The 16,190-nt window shown below is 37.1% G+C and overlaps 3 protein-coding genes across 7 annotated transcripts; all 3 read left to right on the top strand.

The window, feature by feature from the left end:
• Positions 1-2: 2 nt before the first annotated feature.
• Positions 3-3,311, top strand: LOC147407680 (Tetratricopeptide repeat (TPR)-like superfamily protein). 2 transcript variants are annotated; one of them, XM_086436358.1, is made up of 2 exons: positions 3-131; positions 851-3,311. In XM_086436358.1, exons 1-2 carry the CDS (start codon positions 71-73, stop codon positions 3,079-3,081), a joined length of 2,292 nt encoding a protein of 763 aa, XP_086292484.1. In that variant the 5' UTR covers positions 3-70; the 3' UTR covers positions 3,082-3,311. The 2 variants fall into 2 exon arrangements, with proteins under 2 accessions (XP_086292484.1, XP_086292485.1); XM_086436359.1 differs by lacking the exon at positions 3-131 and adding an exon at positions 132-261.
• A 1,151-nt stretch (positions 3,312-4,462) lies between these two features.
• On the top strand, positions 4,463-12,990 carry LOC147407679 (Pentatricopeptide repeat (PPR) superfamily protein). Of its 4 annotated transcripts, none has more exons than XM_086436355.1 (4): positions 4,463-7,104; positions 7,326-7,938; positions 8,066-8,157; positions 12,290-12,990. In XM_086436355.1, exons 1-2 carry the CDS (start codon positions 4,592-4,594, stop codon positions 7,447-7,449), a joined length of 2,637 nt encoding a protein of 878 aa, XP_086292481.1. In that variant the 5' UTR covers positions 4,463-4,591; the 3' UTR covers positions 7,450-7,938; positions 8,066-8,157; positions 12,290-12,990. The 4 variants fall into 4 exon arrangements, with proteins under 4 accessions (XP_086292481.1, XP_086292480.1, XP_086292482.1 ...); XM_086436354.1 differs by having other exon boundaries at positions 8,069-8,157; positions 12,290-12,989; XM_086436356.1 differs by lacking the exon at positions 12,290-12,990 and having other exon boundaries at positions 8,069-8,285.
• A 1,556-nt stretch (positions 12,991-14,546) lies between these two features.
• On the top strand, positions 14,547-15,315 carry LOC147407678 (dirigent protein 2-like). Its single transcript, XM_086436353.1, has one exon. The coding sequence runs from the start codon at positions 14,576-14,578 to the stop codon at positions 15,131-15,133; it is 558 nt and encodes a 185-aa protein (XP_086292479.1). The 5' UTR covers positions 14,547-14,575; the 3' UTR covers positions 15,134-15,315.
• The last annotated feature ends 875 nt before the right edge of the window (positions 15,316-16,190 follow it).

Raw genomic sequence — 16,190 nt, 5'->3', positions numbered from 1 at the left:
ATACTTGGGTCAAGGCAAGACTGTGAGAAGACATGGTACCTGTCCTGTGTGCCATGGACTGTTGGCTGCCATGTCATGGATCCTTCCAATCAGAAGCAATGTTCAAGATATTGATATCGTTCAGTGTATCAGTAAGTTGAAAAACCACATGCACCTTGGAAAAATGTCGTATATGTGAAGATACACATCGATACATTGAACTGTTTTCAAACATAATGAACCTACAAAACACGACGTTTAGAGAAATTTGCAAAATATGAGGTTTGGCCAGGGATATCCCTTGCAGAGCTTTATTTAAATTGCAGGTTGTGGCCATGGGTGCCTGCTTTGGAAAATGCTGGAGTGATTGTATTACACACTGCGCTAACGTGGAGGTGTGCATGGAACCATAGATGCCTTTCCTCGAGATACGAGTGGGAAGCATCTATGGTTCTGTGTGCATCTCCACAGCAGTGCAGTGCAAAACACAGTCACTCAGCGGGGAACACCTTGACGTGGTGGCGCGCCCATGTCCGTTGATGCGTCTTATTCGTATATCGGAGAAATGCATCCATGGGCATGGGCGCGCCACCACGACAAGATGTCCTCCGTGTGTCCCCCACTGAGGTCACTCCAGCATTAATCTTGAGGAAATCCTCATGGCCAAGACCAATATCCTCATCCTAGTCTAGCAGAGATGAGTATTTCTCCTCAAGTAACTATAAGAGAATCCTCTTTAAGCTTGGATGGTGACCCATTCCATACTTTGCTCACAGGAGAATTCGTCTTACACTCCATGAGAATTTCTTTTACATTCTGGACTTCGAGACTTTCATTTACTTTCAACCTGATCCCTACACATGCATCACAGGGATGCGTTTCCCAACCATATTTTCCAGTTCAAAACTCCAGAACTGGAAACTAATGATCAAAGAGTTGTCATCAAAGGGGCAATGGCAAGAAGTGCTTACGCATTATCATGAAATGAGGAAAATGGGAGTTTTGCTAGCAGACCCAACCTTGTTCCCTCCCATTCTCAAAGCCTGCACAAACCTTTGTTGCTTGAAAGAAGGAATCTCTATCCATGCATATGTTATCAAGCAGGGTTTGGAACAGTTCACTTCTATTGCCAATTCCACCATGGATTTCTACATGAAATATGGGGTCGTAAATTCTGCATTACTTGTTTTCACCTCCATGGGGAGCAAGGATTCGGTTTCATGGAATATAGTGATCCATGGGTGCCTTGATCGAGGTGCTTCTGAGGAAGGATTGTGGTTGTTTACACAAGCAAGAGTTGCAGGCTTTGAACCCAACATCTCTACCTTAGTTCTTGTGCTTCAGGCTTGTCGGGGATTCAGAGGTACCCATGAAGTTCTAAGTATTCATGGTTTTATGGTCCGAAGTGGGTTTATGGCTGTGGTTTCAATACAAAACTCTCTGTTGAGTGTTTATGCGGAGTCTGGTAACATGAACTTTGCACTTTGGTTGTTTGAGGAAATGCCTGATAGAGATGTGATTTCATGGAGTGTGATGATTGGGGGTTATGTGCAAAGTGGGGAAGGTCAGGTTGCATTCCGGTTGTTCCAGGAAATGTTTTCTAGTGTTGGGGTTGAACCTGATGAGCGCACTGTGGTAAGTATGCTTAAAGCATGTACAAGCGTAAGGGACATTGATCAAGGACAGTTGATCCATGGTTATGTGATCTGTAGAGGTTTCAGTTTTGATATGTTTGTGGGCAATTCTCTAGTCGATATGTATTCAAAGTGTAATGATGCCAATTCTGCATTTGAAGTCTTCAATGAGATGCCTCGAAGAAATATTGTTTCGTGGAATTCTATCTTGTCAGGATTCATCCATAATGAGTGGTATTTTGAAGCTCTAACATTGTTTAATTCAATGGGGAAGGCTAGACTTGAGGCTGACGAGGTGACTTTAGTCACTCTTATTCAATTATGTAAGAACCTCGTAGACCCAGCTTTGTGCAAGTCCATCCATTCTAGGATAATTCGAAGGGGGTTTGAGTCGAATGAGTTGATGGAAAATTCTTTAATTGATGCCTATGCAAAGTGCAATCTGGTAGAACTTGCTTGGAATCTCTTTGAACGAATGGAGATAAGGGATATGGTCTCATGGAGCACGATGATCACAGCCTTGTCCCGCTCTGGCACGCCTGAAATAGCAGTATCTTTATTTGGAGAGATGGCTCTAGTAGGAGAAAAGTTCAATTCTGTTACCATGTTGAGTGTTCTTGAAGCTTGCTCTGTTTTAGCTGAACTAAGAAAATCCAAATGGGCACACGGTTTAGCAATTAGAAGTGGGTTGGCAACAGAAGTGGCTGTTGGAACTGCCCTTCTAGACACGTACTCTAAGTGTGGGGCAATAGATGCCTCGAGAAGAGTGTTTTATCAAATGCCTGAGAGAAATGTAGTATCGTGGAGTGCCATGATAAAAGCTTATGGTATGAATGGCCATGTGCACAATGCCCTTGCTTTGCTTGCTGAGATGGAAAAGCAAGGTGTGAAGCCAAATGAAGTGACTATTCTTTCAGTGTTATCAGCATGTAGTCACGGAGGCCTAGTTAAACATGGGCTCTCTTGGTTTAAAAAGATGGTTCAAGATCATGGTTTCGAACCTGGTTCAGAGCATTACTCATGCCTGGTGGACATGTTGGGCCGGTCTGGAGATCTCAAAAGTGCAATGGGTGTGATCGAGAAGATGCCCGAAGAACTCAAGGCTGGTGCTAGTGTTTGGGGTGCACTCTTGAGTGCTTGTAGAAACTATGGGAATAGTGATCTTGGTGAAGGGGCTGCGTCTCGTGTTCTTGAGTTGGAGCCTTCGAAGTCTGCTGGTTATATGCTTGCCTCAAACATGTACGCTGCAAGCGGGTTGTGGGGTGATGCTGCAAAAATGAGACAATTGGTGAAGGAGAAGGGGATGAGAGTAGTGGCTGGTTACAGCTTGGTGCATGTAGAAAATAGAGAATATAGGTTTGTTGCTGGGGACAGTTCTCACCCACAGTTTGAGGAGATAAGTGCAATGGTTGAGGACTTGCATAGTTGTATGAAGATGGATAAGAAAAATGATGTGTTCATAACATAGGAACACTTGCATCAAGAGGGGAGGGTGGACAAGTCATCCCCCATACCATTATGGTTTTTAGTTTCATTAAAAAAATCAGTATAATCTAAGCCGGCTTTTGGTGAAATATTTGAGGTACCCTGTGTTTTCAAACTGATGACATACCCTTCTTGATTGCGGCCTTATCCGAGAAACTAATAGTTAGCAACCTAACTTTCTCCCCAAAATCTGTTGTCCGCGTTCTCTTGTGGGAAACTCTTGATTTTTCTTTTCAAAAATCCATCATCTTTAATGTCTCAAAAAAAAAAAATTATTATTTTGTTTTTATCTGATAGATGGAAGACAAGGGCATTCAAATAAGGGTCAGGTTTCGGTGACCGACGAAGAATGGCTCATGGAAAAAACTCATGATTCAAACCATGTAAATGCAAAATCTGATGGTTTGAATTTATTATTGGGATAATTATCCTTAACATATGTGTTATCGGGACACATCCATTGGATTTCGTGTTTACACAATTGGAATAATGTCCTTTCTTGGGAATCATTCTCTTTGAGTCGTGGAAACCTGACCCAATAGATAATTTTCTATTAGTTTTCAAGAGAAAAAGATGATTGAAGAGGTATGTCTAAATTAAGGGGGTCAATGAGTACTAAATTACCCAATGTACCTAAAACCGATCAGTTGATTTGGGACCCGATAAGAAACAGATCTCCTTTGAGTATTTGATTAGTAAATTTATTTTATTTATAATAAAATTAGTAATTTAATTAAATATTAACCAAGAGATATTTTGAAGTTATCCAAATAATTATTACATTTCAAAAAAAAAAAAAAAAAAGAAGTTATCCAAATAATTATATGATGGTTTTATAATTTTTATAATAAAAGCTGATCTTTGGTGAACTGCTAACAATGGTCCCACCAAAATATATGCACAACTCAATTCAAAACATGGTTTTAAATCTCACCCGAGTCATCTCGGTATCTTTCAACTAGATGAATTTACTTGACATCTCAGGCTTCACACCATCTCATGAGACAAATGAAATGACTTGGTTGATATTTTAAAAATCTCGAACAAGTTAGTAAAACTAAGCCGAGTCAATCAAGATGTTGTATTTTCTTTTTATTAAAATAACTATTTCATGACTTAACTATTTATTATTTAAATAAAAATTTATCTTGTAACTAATGATCGTATAATCTTACCTTTTATGATTACTTATATTTGTATGTAAATATAATAAATAATTGTAAGCCGAGTTAAATGGTTAATTTCATGCGAGACGAGTTTACTCGTCCGACACAACTTGGTCTCGTCCATAAACGAGCCGAGACGTCAAACCGAGATTTGAAGCCATGCCTCAAAGCCCTCCTTTTTTTAAAATTTTGAAATAAATAGTGATCATCTCAGGTATTTGAATTCTTTAGGAGTCCACTCCAACGTTCATATCTTCACCTCTCACTCCACTTAAAGCGGGTAAAAAAAAACACAAAACGTAAATGAGGTAACAAATCAACCGTTACATGGACCAAACCACCCATCTTGCCAAAACCATTATCAAGAACACAAACAATCCCTCTCTCACATGGTACCTCTTTAAACACCTTCTCTCCTCTCCCTCCTCCTTCAAATCATGTTTACAATCCATACCCACCATTACCCAAATCTTTTTTCGCGCCAAAATGATCCCTGAAATCGACCAACTCCACCAACTCCTTCTTCTTCAACCACCTCAAATTTCCCGCCTTTATCTTATCTCCCTATCACAGACGACAGCCAAATTCCGTCTCCTCGACAACGCTCTCTCCCAATTTCAATCCCTTCGAAGATATTTTCCCACTGAACCTCCTCCAATTTGCCTATACAACGTTCTTCTAGAATCATCTCTCAAAGAAAACCGCTCGGAAGTTGTCTCTGAGTTATATAAGGATATGCTCGATGCCCGAGTCTCTCCGGACTCTTATACTTTTAACATTTTGATTACGTTGTATTGTGATTCGGGTCATTTGGAAGATGCCCAGAAATTGTTTGATAATATGCATCTTAAGAATTGTCGGCCAAACGAGTTTAGTTTTGGGATTTTGATTCGTGGGTATTGCAGAGCTGGCCTCGGTCTTCAAGCTCTGGAGCTTGTAAATAAGATGGGGAGTTTTGGGTGTTTTCCTAATAGTGTAATTTACAATACTTTGATTTCTTGTTTTTGTAGGGAGGGTAGGACTGATGAAGCCGAGAGATTGGTTGAGAAAATGAGAGAGGATGGTATCTTTCCTAATGTTGTTACTTTCAATTCTAGGATTTCAGCTCTTTGTCGAACGGGGAAAGTTCTAGAAGCTTTTAGAATTTTTAGAGATATGCAAAATAATGACAAAGAGTTGGGGTTGCCTACACCTAATCTCATAACTTTCAATCTAATCCTACAAGGGTTTTGTAAGGAGGGTATGTTGGAGGAAGCCGAGGTTTTGGTTGAATCTATGAAGAGAGATGGTGCTTTTACGAAGTTGGAGAGTTATAACATATGGTTGTTGGGTTTGGTGAGGAACGGTAAGCTATTAAAGGCAAGATCGATTTTAAAAGAGATGACTGAGAAGGGCATAACCCCGAATATTTACTCCTACAACATTGTAATCGATGGGCTATGCAAGGAGGGGATGATCTTCGATGCTAGACTGGTTATGGATTTTATGAGAAGTAATGGAACTTCACCAGATACTGTAACTTATAGTATTTTTCTCCATAGTTATTGCCGTAAAGGGAAGGTCTTTGAAGCCAATAATATTCTTCACGAGATGATGTGGAATGGCTGTTTTCCTAACACTTATACTTGCAATATATTGTTGCAGAGTCTATGGAAAGAAGGGAGGATCTTGGAAGCAGAGAAGTTGCTGCAGAAGATGAATGAGAGAGGGTACAAGTTAGATTCTGTTACGTGCAATATTGTGATTGGTGCTCTCTGTAAAAGTGGGAATCTCGATAAGGCAATCAAGATTTTAGATGGGATGTGGACCCATGGAAGCGCTGCCCTTGGCGATCTTGGGAACTCATTTATTGGCTTAGTAGATAATACTAATAGTGGGAAGAAATGCTTGCCTGATTTAATCACATATTCTACTATAATCGATGGATTATGCAGAGTTGGGAGATTTGATGAAGCAAAAAAGAAGTTCACCGAGATGATAAGCAAGAATGTGGCCCCCGATTCGGCTATATACGATACTTTTATACACAACTTCTGTAAGCAAGGAAAGACCTCATCTGCATTTCGGGTTCTAAGAGACATGGAGAAGAAGGGATGCAACCCCACTACTCGAACTTACAATTCATTGATTTGGGGTTTAGGGAGTAAAGGAAAAATAGATGAAATATATGATCTGAGGAATGAGATGAAAGAAAAAGGGATTTCACCTGATGTCTTCACATATAATAATCAGATTAGATCTCTCTGCGAAGTAGGAAGAACAAAAGACGCTACCTCTCTCTTGGATAAAATGTTGCAAAGTCATGTCTTTCCTAATGTTACTTCTTTTCGCTTATTGATCAAGGCCTTCTGTAATGCTTATGATTTCGGTGCAGCTCAAGAGGCATTTGAGATTGCTATAAGTATATGTGGCCCTCAAGAAGCACTTTATGGCTTAATGCTTAATGAGTTACTCGCTGGTGGAAAACTGTCAGAAGCTAATGAACTATTTCTAGTTGCGATGGAAAGAGGCTTTAATGTTGGGGGCTTCCCATATAAAGATTTGATTAAGGGACTTTGTGAGGAAGAAAAGTTAGAGGAGGCTTATAACATACTCCATAATATGATTGATAAAGGACATGAATTTGATCCTGCATCATTCATGCCAGTGATTGATGCATTAGGTAAACAGGGAAGTAAACGTGAGTCTGATAATCTCGCTGAGAGGATGATGGAGATGGCTTCAGAGGGAAGGGTGAAGAACAGAAAGTATCACAAGGGTTATGGTGAGAAGGAATCGAATGGTAAGAAACGACGAAAAGGTCATTTCAGTGGAAGTAATTGGCAGACTATATTACATAGGTATAGGTGTTTAACAGCTCTTTAAGACTCATTTTTGTTTCCTTATTTATTTCTTTTTCTAGCCTCTCTCCATGATTACTATAGTAAATTTTTTGTTCCTTTTGTTTTTCAACTTAAGAATAGCGTTCAGGTCTTGTGTTGTTCAAGTGGGTATTAGTTTCTCTCTAATTTTCTTGTATTATTTTTTTGTCTTACGTAATAATAACTTTTTCTTTTTACAGAGATGATGGCAGTGGAATAGCAATGAAAGTTCTTAATCGGGTACAAAAGGGTTGGGGTCAAGGAAGTATACCTAATCTGCAACCCCAGAAGAACGAATTCCTTGATTACTGGGAGGATACTTGATGACTATTTAATTCCATGTAGTGATTGTTCCATACTTGCTTATGTATTGGACACTATGTTACCCAAATGCGACAGATTGACACAGTGTGGATACGATATTTACTCTTAGGATTGATGCCTGATATGGATACATCCTTTTTTTGAAGTATCCTGATAACTTAGGTTGGAAGGAAAGTGATCAATAAGGAAAGTTAATCCATGGGAGGGATAGATGCAGATTCTTTTGGGGCCCTCTAAAGCTAAATATTTGACTTGATACTGACTAGCATAGAAGTGGTGGGGACAAGACAAACACAAAAGGCCGATTCTTGTGTCAACCTATAGTTTGAAGTTGAAGAATTGGAGGCATCCCAAATGTGGTCAAGTTTTTGTTGAAACTCAAGAGAAGAATGATTCAATTTCTCACTTGGCTTGGAGCACGGGTCTCCTAGATTCTCGATCATGATGGGTTCTCTTTGTCATCAGATACCATGTTAATGCATTGTGAAGGTATGTGTACACCATTAAGGTTTATATAGTTAGGCTATGTAGTGTCTTTTGTTGTTAAGTCTTGTGTCACTACTTAGGGTTCTGATATCAGCTTCCTGATATTTATTAACATAAGGTATATTTTCAGCAGATGAAGTCGGGTTTTTCTTGGTTTGTGTACAGGAATCAGAATGGATTTTTGAAATGGATGTGATGTATGAGTTAGCAGTCACCAATTTTGTAAGTCTTTGTTTTTCTGTATCTTCCTTTTTTATGATTATAAACCCCCAAAAGTTTGGGGTCGCTGAATGAATTTTGTTTCTCCATTTAATTCTGTTTAATTGATTATTAATGGTCTTTGCTGCACATGTCCAAACCATTTCAATCAACTTTCTTTGTTTATTATCTGTTGGGTGTACTCCTACATGAATGAGTTACGACTCTAATTTCATATTTTCTTTTTCTTTCCACTTAATCATCTCAACATCCTCATTTTATGTATGGAAATAGGTTTTTTTTTTCGTTCTTCGATAAGAGAAATATTTCATTAATATAGATCACTGATAATTCTCAGTATTGCAGTGGAGAAAACTTAGGACCCTTTATTTACTTTCATCAAATTTATTCATGTATTTAGGTCTTAAAAACAATCTTGATTTCGCACATGACATTGTGTCTTTTTCGTGAAAACCTCCCGTTTCTCTTGTAGAGAGTGCTCCATACATGTGCAGGTTTTCAGCTATTTGTGTTGCTTCAGGTATTAGAATACTTCTTAGATGGGTAATGTTGATCTAAGTCATGAAATAGTGCCCGTCAAGCCCATGATCCAGTTAAAGGTTCAACTTTAAACTGGTTTGAAGCATGGTTTTAAAAACCAGATGACTCGAGTGAGTCATCTGTCTCAGAGGCAATGGAGCGAGTCAAAGTGAATCTCCCATCACATTGACTAGTCCAAAATGTGAGATGACAACCGATATTTTAAAAATATCGGCCATGACTATGAAAACTTGGCCGAGTCGACTTCTTTTTATTTTTATATAGAATCTTCTCATCTCCTTAACCTAAATCCCTGAACTTTTAATTATAGCCACTTCCTAAATATAAGATTAGGAAGTAAATCAATCCCATCCTCAATAAATTATTTAAAAATTCTAATCAAATACAACTTTAATTTTATTAGATAGGATATTATTAATTAGATTTAATAATTACTAATTTTATTTTAATTACTGAATAGGGACCATAACAGTGACTCGGATGAGTCAACTTGGTCCAAGTAGTTGCCTAGATGAAACAAGACCCAATTGTGAAACCATGGATTGAAGGCAATCTGGCGAGTTCAGGTTGAATATAAATAGCAGAAACCATAGCGGGTTGAGGGAGACCCAACGACTTAACACTAGTAGACGAACAAGATCTTATGGGCCTTGTAACTAGTTAGACATGATCAGGCCCAAACCTACCCTCTAGTACACCATTTAGGTAACGCAGTGAACCTCATCGATTCACCAAAATTAGTTGGACCTTAATGGTGGAGAAAGTTAGGCCTGTCTCTTTGGGATAATCACACACTGCCACGATTTGCGCTGGTCCACTTAATGTTGTGGATAGTCGAAGCCATTATTTCTTTGTCAGCAGTAGCCCACTCTGTGGTGGCTTTCACTCTGGTACTTATCTTTTCGGATCCCGGATCATTTTTTTTTTTTTAATGTGTGTGCGTGTGTGTCATTCATTCCAGTGCTTCTCTAATAGCATTTGATATGAACCTATTTAATACACCACAAGTGTAGAAGGCTAGATCAATCCATTTGGGTTTGCTTCAGAAAATCAAGGTTGTGCAAATGGACATATCTATCGTTGACATATTCTGAACATTTGAGGGTAAAATTGGGATTTTAGTTGGTGTATAAAGTCCATTCAAAGCATGGGCAAAATTAGATCATTGCTTCTCTTTGGAAAACTAACAGACAGACCATATTTAAACTTAATAAATGTGCTCTCTACCCTTTGTGGCGTAGGTGCAACCAACGCTTTTACAAAATGGGTATTTTATTTCCTTAACAGACCTAAAATCTGTTTCATCCAACCAAATTTCCTAAAACAATTCCGATCCAATGGCTATAAATCACCTATGTAAAACTTAAGGATGGTGATGTTAAAAACATCTAAACATGTCAACACAACAGCCAGAAAGATATGAGGTAAAATTTGTATGCTCTTGAAAAGCATCGAAACATGCTATCACCCTAGACACATGCCACCAACATACATGGGAGATGCTGATTTTTAACCATTTAATTTGTGCTTTTTCATGGATGATTCCCTCCTTTGGATTTTATCATTCTTTTAGGATACTTAAAACCATTGACTAATCAAAATGCTTTTTAAGATATTAGAAAGCATTATACAAGATATTATTTGAAGATCAAATCGATTGTCCAAATACAAGAAATATTCAAGTGGAATATCACAAATGAACGTGAATGAAGACGGTAAAAACATAAATAAATTTTACTTTCAGTAACATAAGACTTGGCTGACTTGGCTCTGGACAAAGTAGAATGGAAGAAGAAGATTCATTTAGCCAAGCCCAAATCTTTGTGATAAGGCTTTGTTGTTGTTAAAATTGTATTATTTGGGGGTTGCATCAAGTTATTTATGATACAGAGTACAACAAAGTTGTGCTTCTTAAAGAACATAACCTATAAATAAATGGTCTCATAGTCCCATCATTTTGGTGTTTTACTGTTAGTACTTCTCATGGCTAAATCTCTGCATCACTCTCTCCTCTTTGTTGTTCTCCTCCCATTTGAGGCTACATCCACGTCCCACTAAGGACTCAAGGCTCTACATTTGACTCTCTATCACCACGAGAAAATAAACAAAACTGCATACTTCATCGTAAATGGGGCAGTAGGATCGGGTATTGGTCAGAAAACCTTTTGGCGCATATTTGTCTTCCACGACCTCATTCATAACCCTTGCATCTAACAAATCTTCTAAGCTTGTTGGGACCTTCAAAGGAAGTTCCATCACATCCTCCTTTGATGGCCTTCAATACTTGACTGAATAAATCATGTGGAGTCTCTCCATGTCCACTTATTCAGATCTCTAGAAAATCTGCATTTTTCCTCCAATCTCAATCGTAAATGTGAGTCCCACCTCATTTTTGAGGTTAGAAAAGTCTCCAAGTCACCCCATAGCACTCAAAGCAGTGATGTTAATAAATGAGGCAATCCAACCAACTAACCAATCTATTTAATAAAACAAAAGGGTTGTGGTTATCCCCAACATAAAGATTGTTACATAATCATCATAAATATTGGTAACTACCATTATTTTGTGCCTTTGTCAAAAATAGGTAGATATTCAACTTAAATAAGGATGATATTGAGGCAGAAAATCTGAAGAGATTCTTTAGATTCATTTGTGGAATATCTTTTTTTTTATAAATTGCATACCATTAGTTTTTTTTTTTTTTTCTCTTTTTCTCATCTTCCTTGTTATTTTGTCAGGCTTCTTTGAATCATGTGAGAAGAAACTCACATAAACTAGTCAGATTTGTTCTCATTGAGAGGCAATCTTAAACTCCTTTAGCACTTTATGCAGACACATCGTTTTACTGCATTGTCTACTACTATTGAAAACCCTAGTTGTTATTGATTTGATTGTTATTAGATCTTGTCGTTTAACTAGAAGATGTCCTGTTACTAGAGTTTTCCTGTCCTACAGCACAGTCATCCTATTTGAGGGTTAGGGGTAAAAGAGGAAAGATAATAAAGTTGTAGGAGTATTATTAGCAAAGGGGAGAAGATGAAAGAAAATAAAGTTGCAAGGGTACTATTGGGAAGGGGGACGGAGAGAAAAGGCAATGAAGTTGAAGGATATTCTTGAAAAGGAAGGTGAGAAAAGAGAATAAAGTTGAAATTGTTCCTTGATGATTTGCGGGAGAGATTAAATCCCAAACCCTACTTATGTGGGAGATAAACATTGGAATGAGGATCATTGTGTTTTATTATATAGATATTCAATCTGAGTATACACAATAATAATAGTGGGGACCAACTAGTTGCAGATTATCGAGTATCAATTGCACCTCATTATTTAAAAAACCATCATTGCACTTCATTGATAGGATTGCACTCCAAAAATAAATAAATAAATAAAATAAAATAAAAGTTGCAATCCTTTGAAAGCTCAAACTAGTCTAACACTATTCTACATTCTTACTTTGGAACACAATCAAGCTCAAGGGATTAACTAGTTGGAGATCACTTAGAACGATTGCACCTTTGCACTTTTTTGGTATGATTGTACTTCAAAATTCTTTTGAAGAAAGAGAGAGAATTTTGAATGTTTCATGTTCTTGCAGAGAATTCATTTCCCTCTTGATCAAAACTGCTGAATTCTCATTTGAGGAGAGAGATTTGAAACTAAAGCGGCAGCAAATTAAGGAGTGAGACTGGGTACTCAAACTTTGGGAAGACAACATTGAACCTACTATATGCTACATAAAGACCATATCAACGCACTTGAGTGGCATAGCTCCTCTCTTTTACAGGAAACCAAATCAATCCTACCGATTCATTCTTCAAAAATAACTAAAATGAAACTGCTCAACAACATATCTCCTTTGTCAACAACACTTTCATCAATGCTATTACAAGTTCAAACCTCAAAAAAAGATCTTTAGAAATGGACTCTATCTAAAGTTTCTTCTTCCTCCTGCTTCTCACCTCTCTCCATCACCCCCCCAACCCTGCCACGAATTCTTCTTCCCAACTGAGAGAAAGAGAGAGAGAGAGGGAGGTGCAACCGGTAGGAAAGTAAGACAAAAATAATAGGTATTTTCTTATTTTTATTTTTATTTATTTTTATGTTTTCGGGAGGGGAGTAATGGGTGATTTGTGATCTGTAGTTGCTCCCTTAATTGAATTAGGAAATTTGCTTCACCATGAGACTTCATTTCCATTGAAACTCAATGTTAGTATTTTTGTACTCATACAAGTCAATTGTATTTTGAGACAATTGTTTTTAATCCACAATGTATGATTCTTTTTATTTTATATACTAATATATATTAAGTAGATTGAGAATCTTCGACTTGATCTGTAATGCATGTTGTGCGCCTACACTTAGATGCTAAATTAATCAAGGTAAAAAAAAAAAATAATAAATTCTAAAAGATTGGAAGGGAAGTTTTTTATTCACATAAAAGTCAAATCTGATATTTCATAAAATCAATCACATGGCACTGCATATATTGAAGGCATCCCCAATTTACAAAAATACTCATATGAAATTTGCCTTCAAGACATGTGGTGTCTTGCGATGGATTATGTGAAACATCATATTGACTTCTTTGTGACTAAAATATCTCTCAAATTTTGAAAGGGCATACATTTGTCTTTCTTAGAAGAAGGGGGATTGGATGGTAAAAAACGCAAACTTAGTCGTCATGGATGAAGTTAGCACACCTTCGAAAATTCAAATCAGTCTACTTTTCTTTTCCCAAAACTTTTGTTTTTTAATTGAATAATGCCAAAGTGACCTCAAGAGATATCTTACTTTTGTGATGTGAAAGTGCATGGGAACCATAGATACCTTTCATCGAGATATGATTGAAAAATATCTATGATTCTTATGTACTTTCACGTTAGGAAAGTGAGATATGAGGCACAATCTTGAGATCACTCCAGCACGACCCTTTTCAATTATACTGTTAGTTGTTTTGTTTTTTTAGTAAAAAAGATAAAAGAGCATAATTAAAAAGATACATCTTTCATCGTTTGATTTGAATTTTAAATATGGGACTTCAATGCTCATCAATTTGCAAATTATTAAATCTAGCCAAAGAATTTTTTTTCTTTTTGAAACCCATTCTAGATCATGGAATATAGAGGGCTGAGGTGTCAATTGATGGGAAGATTGAAGAGGACTTTTTTCTTTATGAGAAGTGTAACTAGTAGGGATTTAATAAATAAGTAATTTTAAAACTTGGAGTGCAATGGATAACTTGTGATTTACAAGTAATCAATCCCATATGATAGTGGAGAACATGAACTGGGTTAAGGACTACCCAACTACTTTAACACCAGCAACCAAACACAATCTTAAACAAAGCGAGAAGAGTTTATACCTGTCAATTTTTACTGATTAAATCATGTGGAGTCTCTCTTTGACCACGTATTGCGTCTGATATTTCTCAATGAATTTTTTTTCTTTTTTTCTTTTTCCAACCAATCCCCATGGGGCATGTACGTTCAACCTCATTTTGAGGTTAGAAAAGTCTCCAAGTCGTCGTAGTTGATACTTGATAGATCACCTTAATTTCTCATGAACCACCGACAGCCACTCATGGCAATCAAACCAACCAATATAGTCTTATATTGACTTACACCCCTCTAGTTTAAGTCGTGTTGTCTCTTCGAATTTGAAACGGGATGGCTTCCTAATTTATTTTATTGCGTATTAGAAAAATGTGTGACCGTAAGGACTAATTTCATCTCAAAGGATACGAGGATCCACGAAAAATAAATTAAATAAAATAAAAATTTATACGGAGTCAACTCAGACCTGAATTAAGACCATCAATCCTCACCTATAAATGTTCTACCCAATAACCAATATATTTATTTATCTAAAACATTAAACACAAATGGCAAACAATCTCCATTCTCTCCTCTTTCTTCTTGCCTTTCTTTTCATCTTCCCATGCAAGGGCAAGGCTACCTCAACCCACCACCACCACCACCACCACCTCAAATCACTCCACTTCTCTCTCTTTCAACATGAGACCATCAACAAGACAGGATACTTCATAGTGGATGGGGTGGCAGGAGTTGGTGTTAGTCAGACAACTACACGTTTTGGAACCATTTTTGCCTACCAAGACCCAATGAAACTCACACCCGATGAGTCTTCTAGAGTTGTGGGGTTCTGTGAAGGTAGTTCCATCACCACATCACTTGATGGGCTTCAAAGTTTATCGGTAGCTAAGATCACTCTGAATTTGAAAAAGCACAAAGGATCAGTGTCTATAGTGGGAGGCACACATAACATCAAGCCTTCTGATCACCCAGTCGTCGGAGGTACTGGTGACTTCATGTTCGTTCAAGGCTACGTAACATCGTCTCCTGTAGATCTCAAAGGACTAACTGTTGTGTACAAGATTGAATTTCATCTCTATTGGCCTCCATATGCAACCTTAATCTGAAGTGCTTGGCTTGTCTTGGCTTGGTTCTATTTCTAGTTTTTTGTCTTGGATTATTAGGAAATAAATGGTTGTTGGGTTTTGGACTTTGGGAGATTTGTCTCCAATAGTACTTTCGGTTTCTAAAGTTAATTAATATTTTTAATGGATTGCCTATTTGACTTGCAATTCACTCATGTCATCAATCACCTTCCATAAGCATCAATTATTATTAAGACCTGCTATTGTCACTCCAGCTTTTACTTATTATAATCACCCCAATTTCTTAAATCATTTATTAGCACACTCCAATTAAAGATTAAAACAAAACTCACTCTTCAAACAATACAAAGGTTTGGCCATCTCAATGTTACAACACAAACAATTTCAGTAGTTGCTTACAATTATGATTAAACTCGTGTAAAATAATCTAGTTAAAACAATGAAAGAGCTTATATTGGCACCCTAATTTTTACTTATTTTCGATCATTCACTTATTTTCTTTATTTTTAATTGGGGTGTATTGAGTAAATTTGTAGTGCCAATAGCAGCTCTCTTATTACTTCCATGGTTTCAAAACACCCACACCCGGATCCCGGAGTTGACTCAATTAAGTGAAAATTTGGGATAGATTCAACCTATTCACAAGTGGTTTAAATAATCCAACTCTTGTGAACCAATCAAAATCTTCTAAAAACTCCGCGAATCTTGACTGTTTTGGATGGTGGTAGTGTTTATATCGGCCTCCTATTGCCCACTAACTATTGCACCTCGACCAAGACATATAAAATCAAAGTAATACATGATGGACATCCCTTTTTGGGGAAGGAAACCCTACTTGGTCAAATCCCACTGACATTCCTTCTTTCTGCTCAATTTACTTTTTAAAATAGAATATATAGCGCAGAGAAAAACCATTTTTTTTTTCTGGAAATAAGAACCATAATCATGTTTGGTTAAAACATTATTAATTTTATAAACTGCATTTTTTTATTTTATGAGAGCCATGTTTTACCATAAATCTCTACCACAAATAAAAATAAATAAATAAAAGAAAAAGAAAAAAAAGTGTTCTTATAAA

Source organism: Akebia trifoliata, chromosome 3 (assembly GCF_017979445.1).
Source record: "Akebia trifoliata isolate Shusen 1 chromosome 3, ASM1797944v1, whole genome shotgun sequence".
NCBI lineage: Eukaryota > Viridiplantae > Streptophyta > Magnoliopsida > Ranunculales > Lardizabalaceae > Akebia > Akebia trifoliata.
This window is presented reverse-complemented; position numbering and strand designations above follow the sequence as displayed.

Bases quoted from the DNA above. Each gene is read 5' to 3' on its own strand.
- LOC147407680 (XM_086436358.1), top strand. From the start codon at position 71: ATGTCATGGATCCTTCCAATCAGAAGCAATGTTCAAGATATTGATATC. The intron at 132-850 runs GTAAGTTGAAAA...CATGCATCACAG, and splicing joins TGATATCGTTCAGTGTATCA to GGATGCGTTTCCCAACCATA.
- LOC147407679 (XM_086436355.1), top strand. From the start codon at position 4,592: ATGGACCAAACCACCCATCTTGCCAAAACCATTATCAAGAACACAAAC. The intron at 7,105-7,325 runs GTATAGGTGTTT...TTCTTTTTACAG, and splicing joins TGGCAGACTATATTACATAG to AGATGATGGCAGTGGAATAG.
- LOC147407678 (XM_086436353.1), top strand. From the start codon at position 14,576: ATGGCAAACAATCTCCATTCTCTCCTCTTTCTTCTTGCCTTTCTTTTC.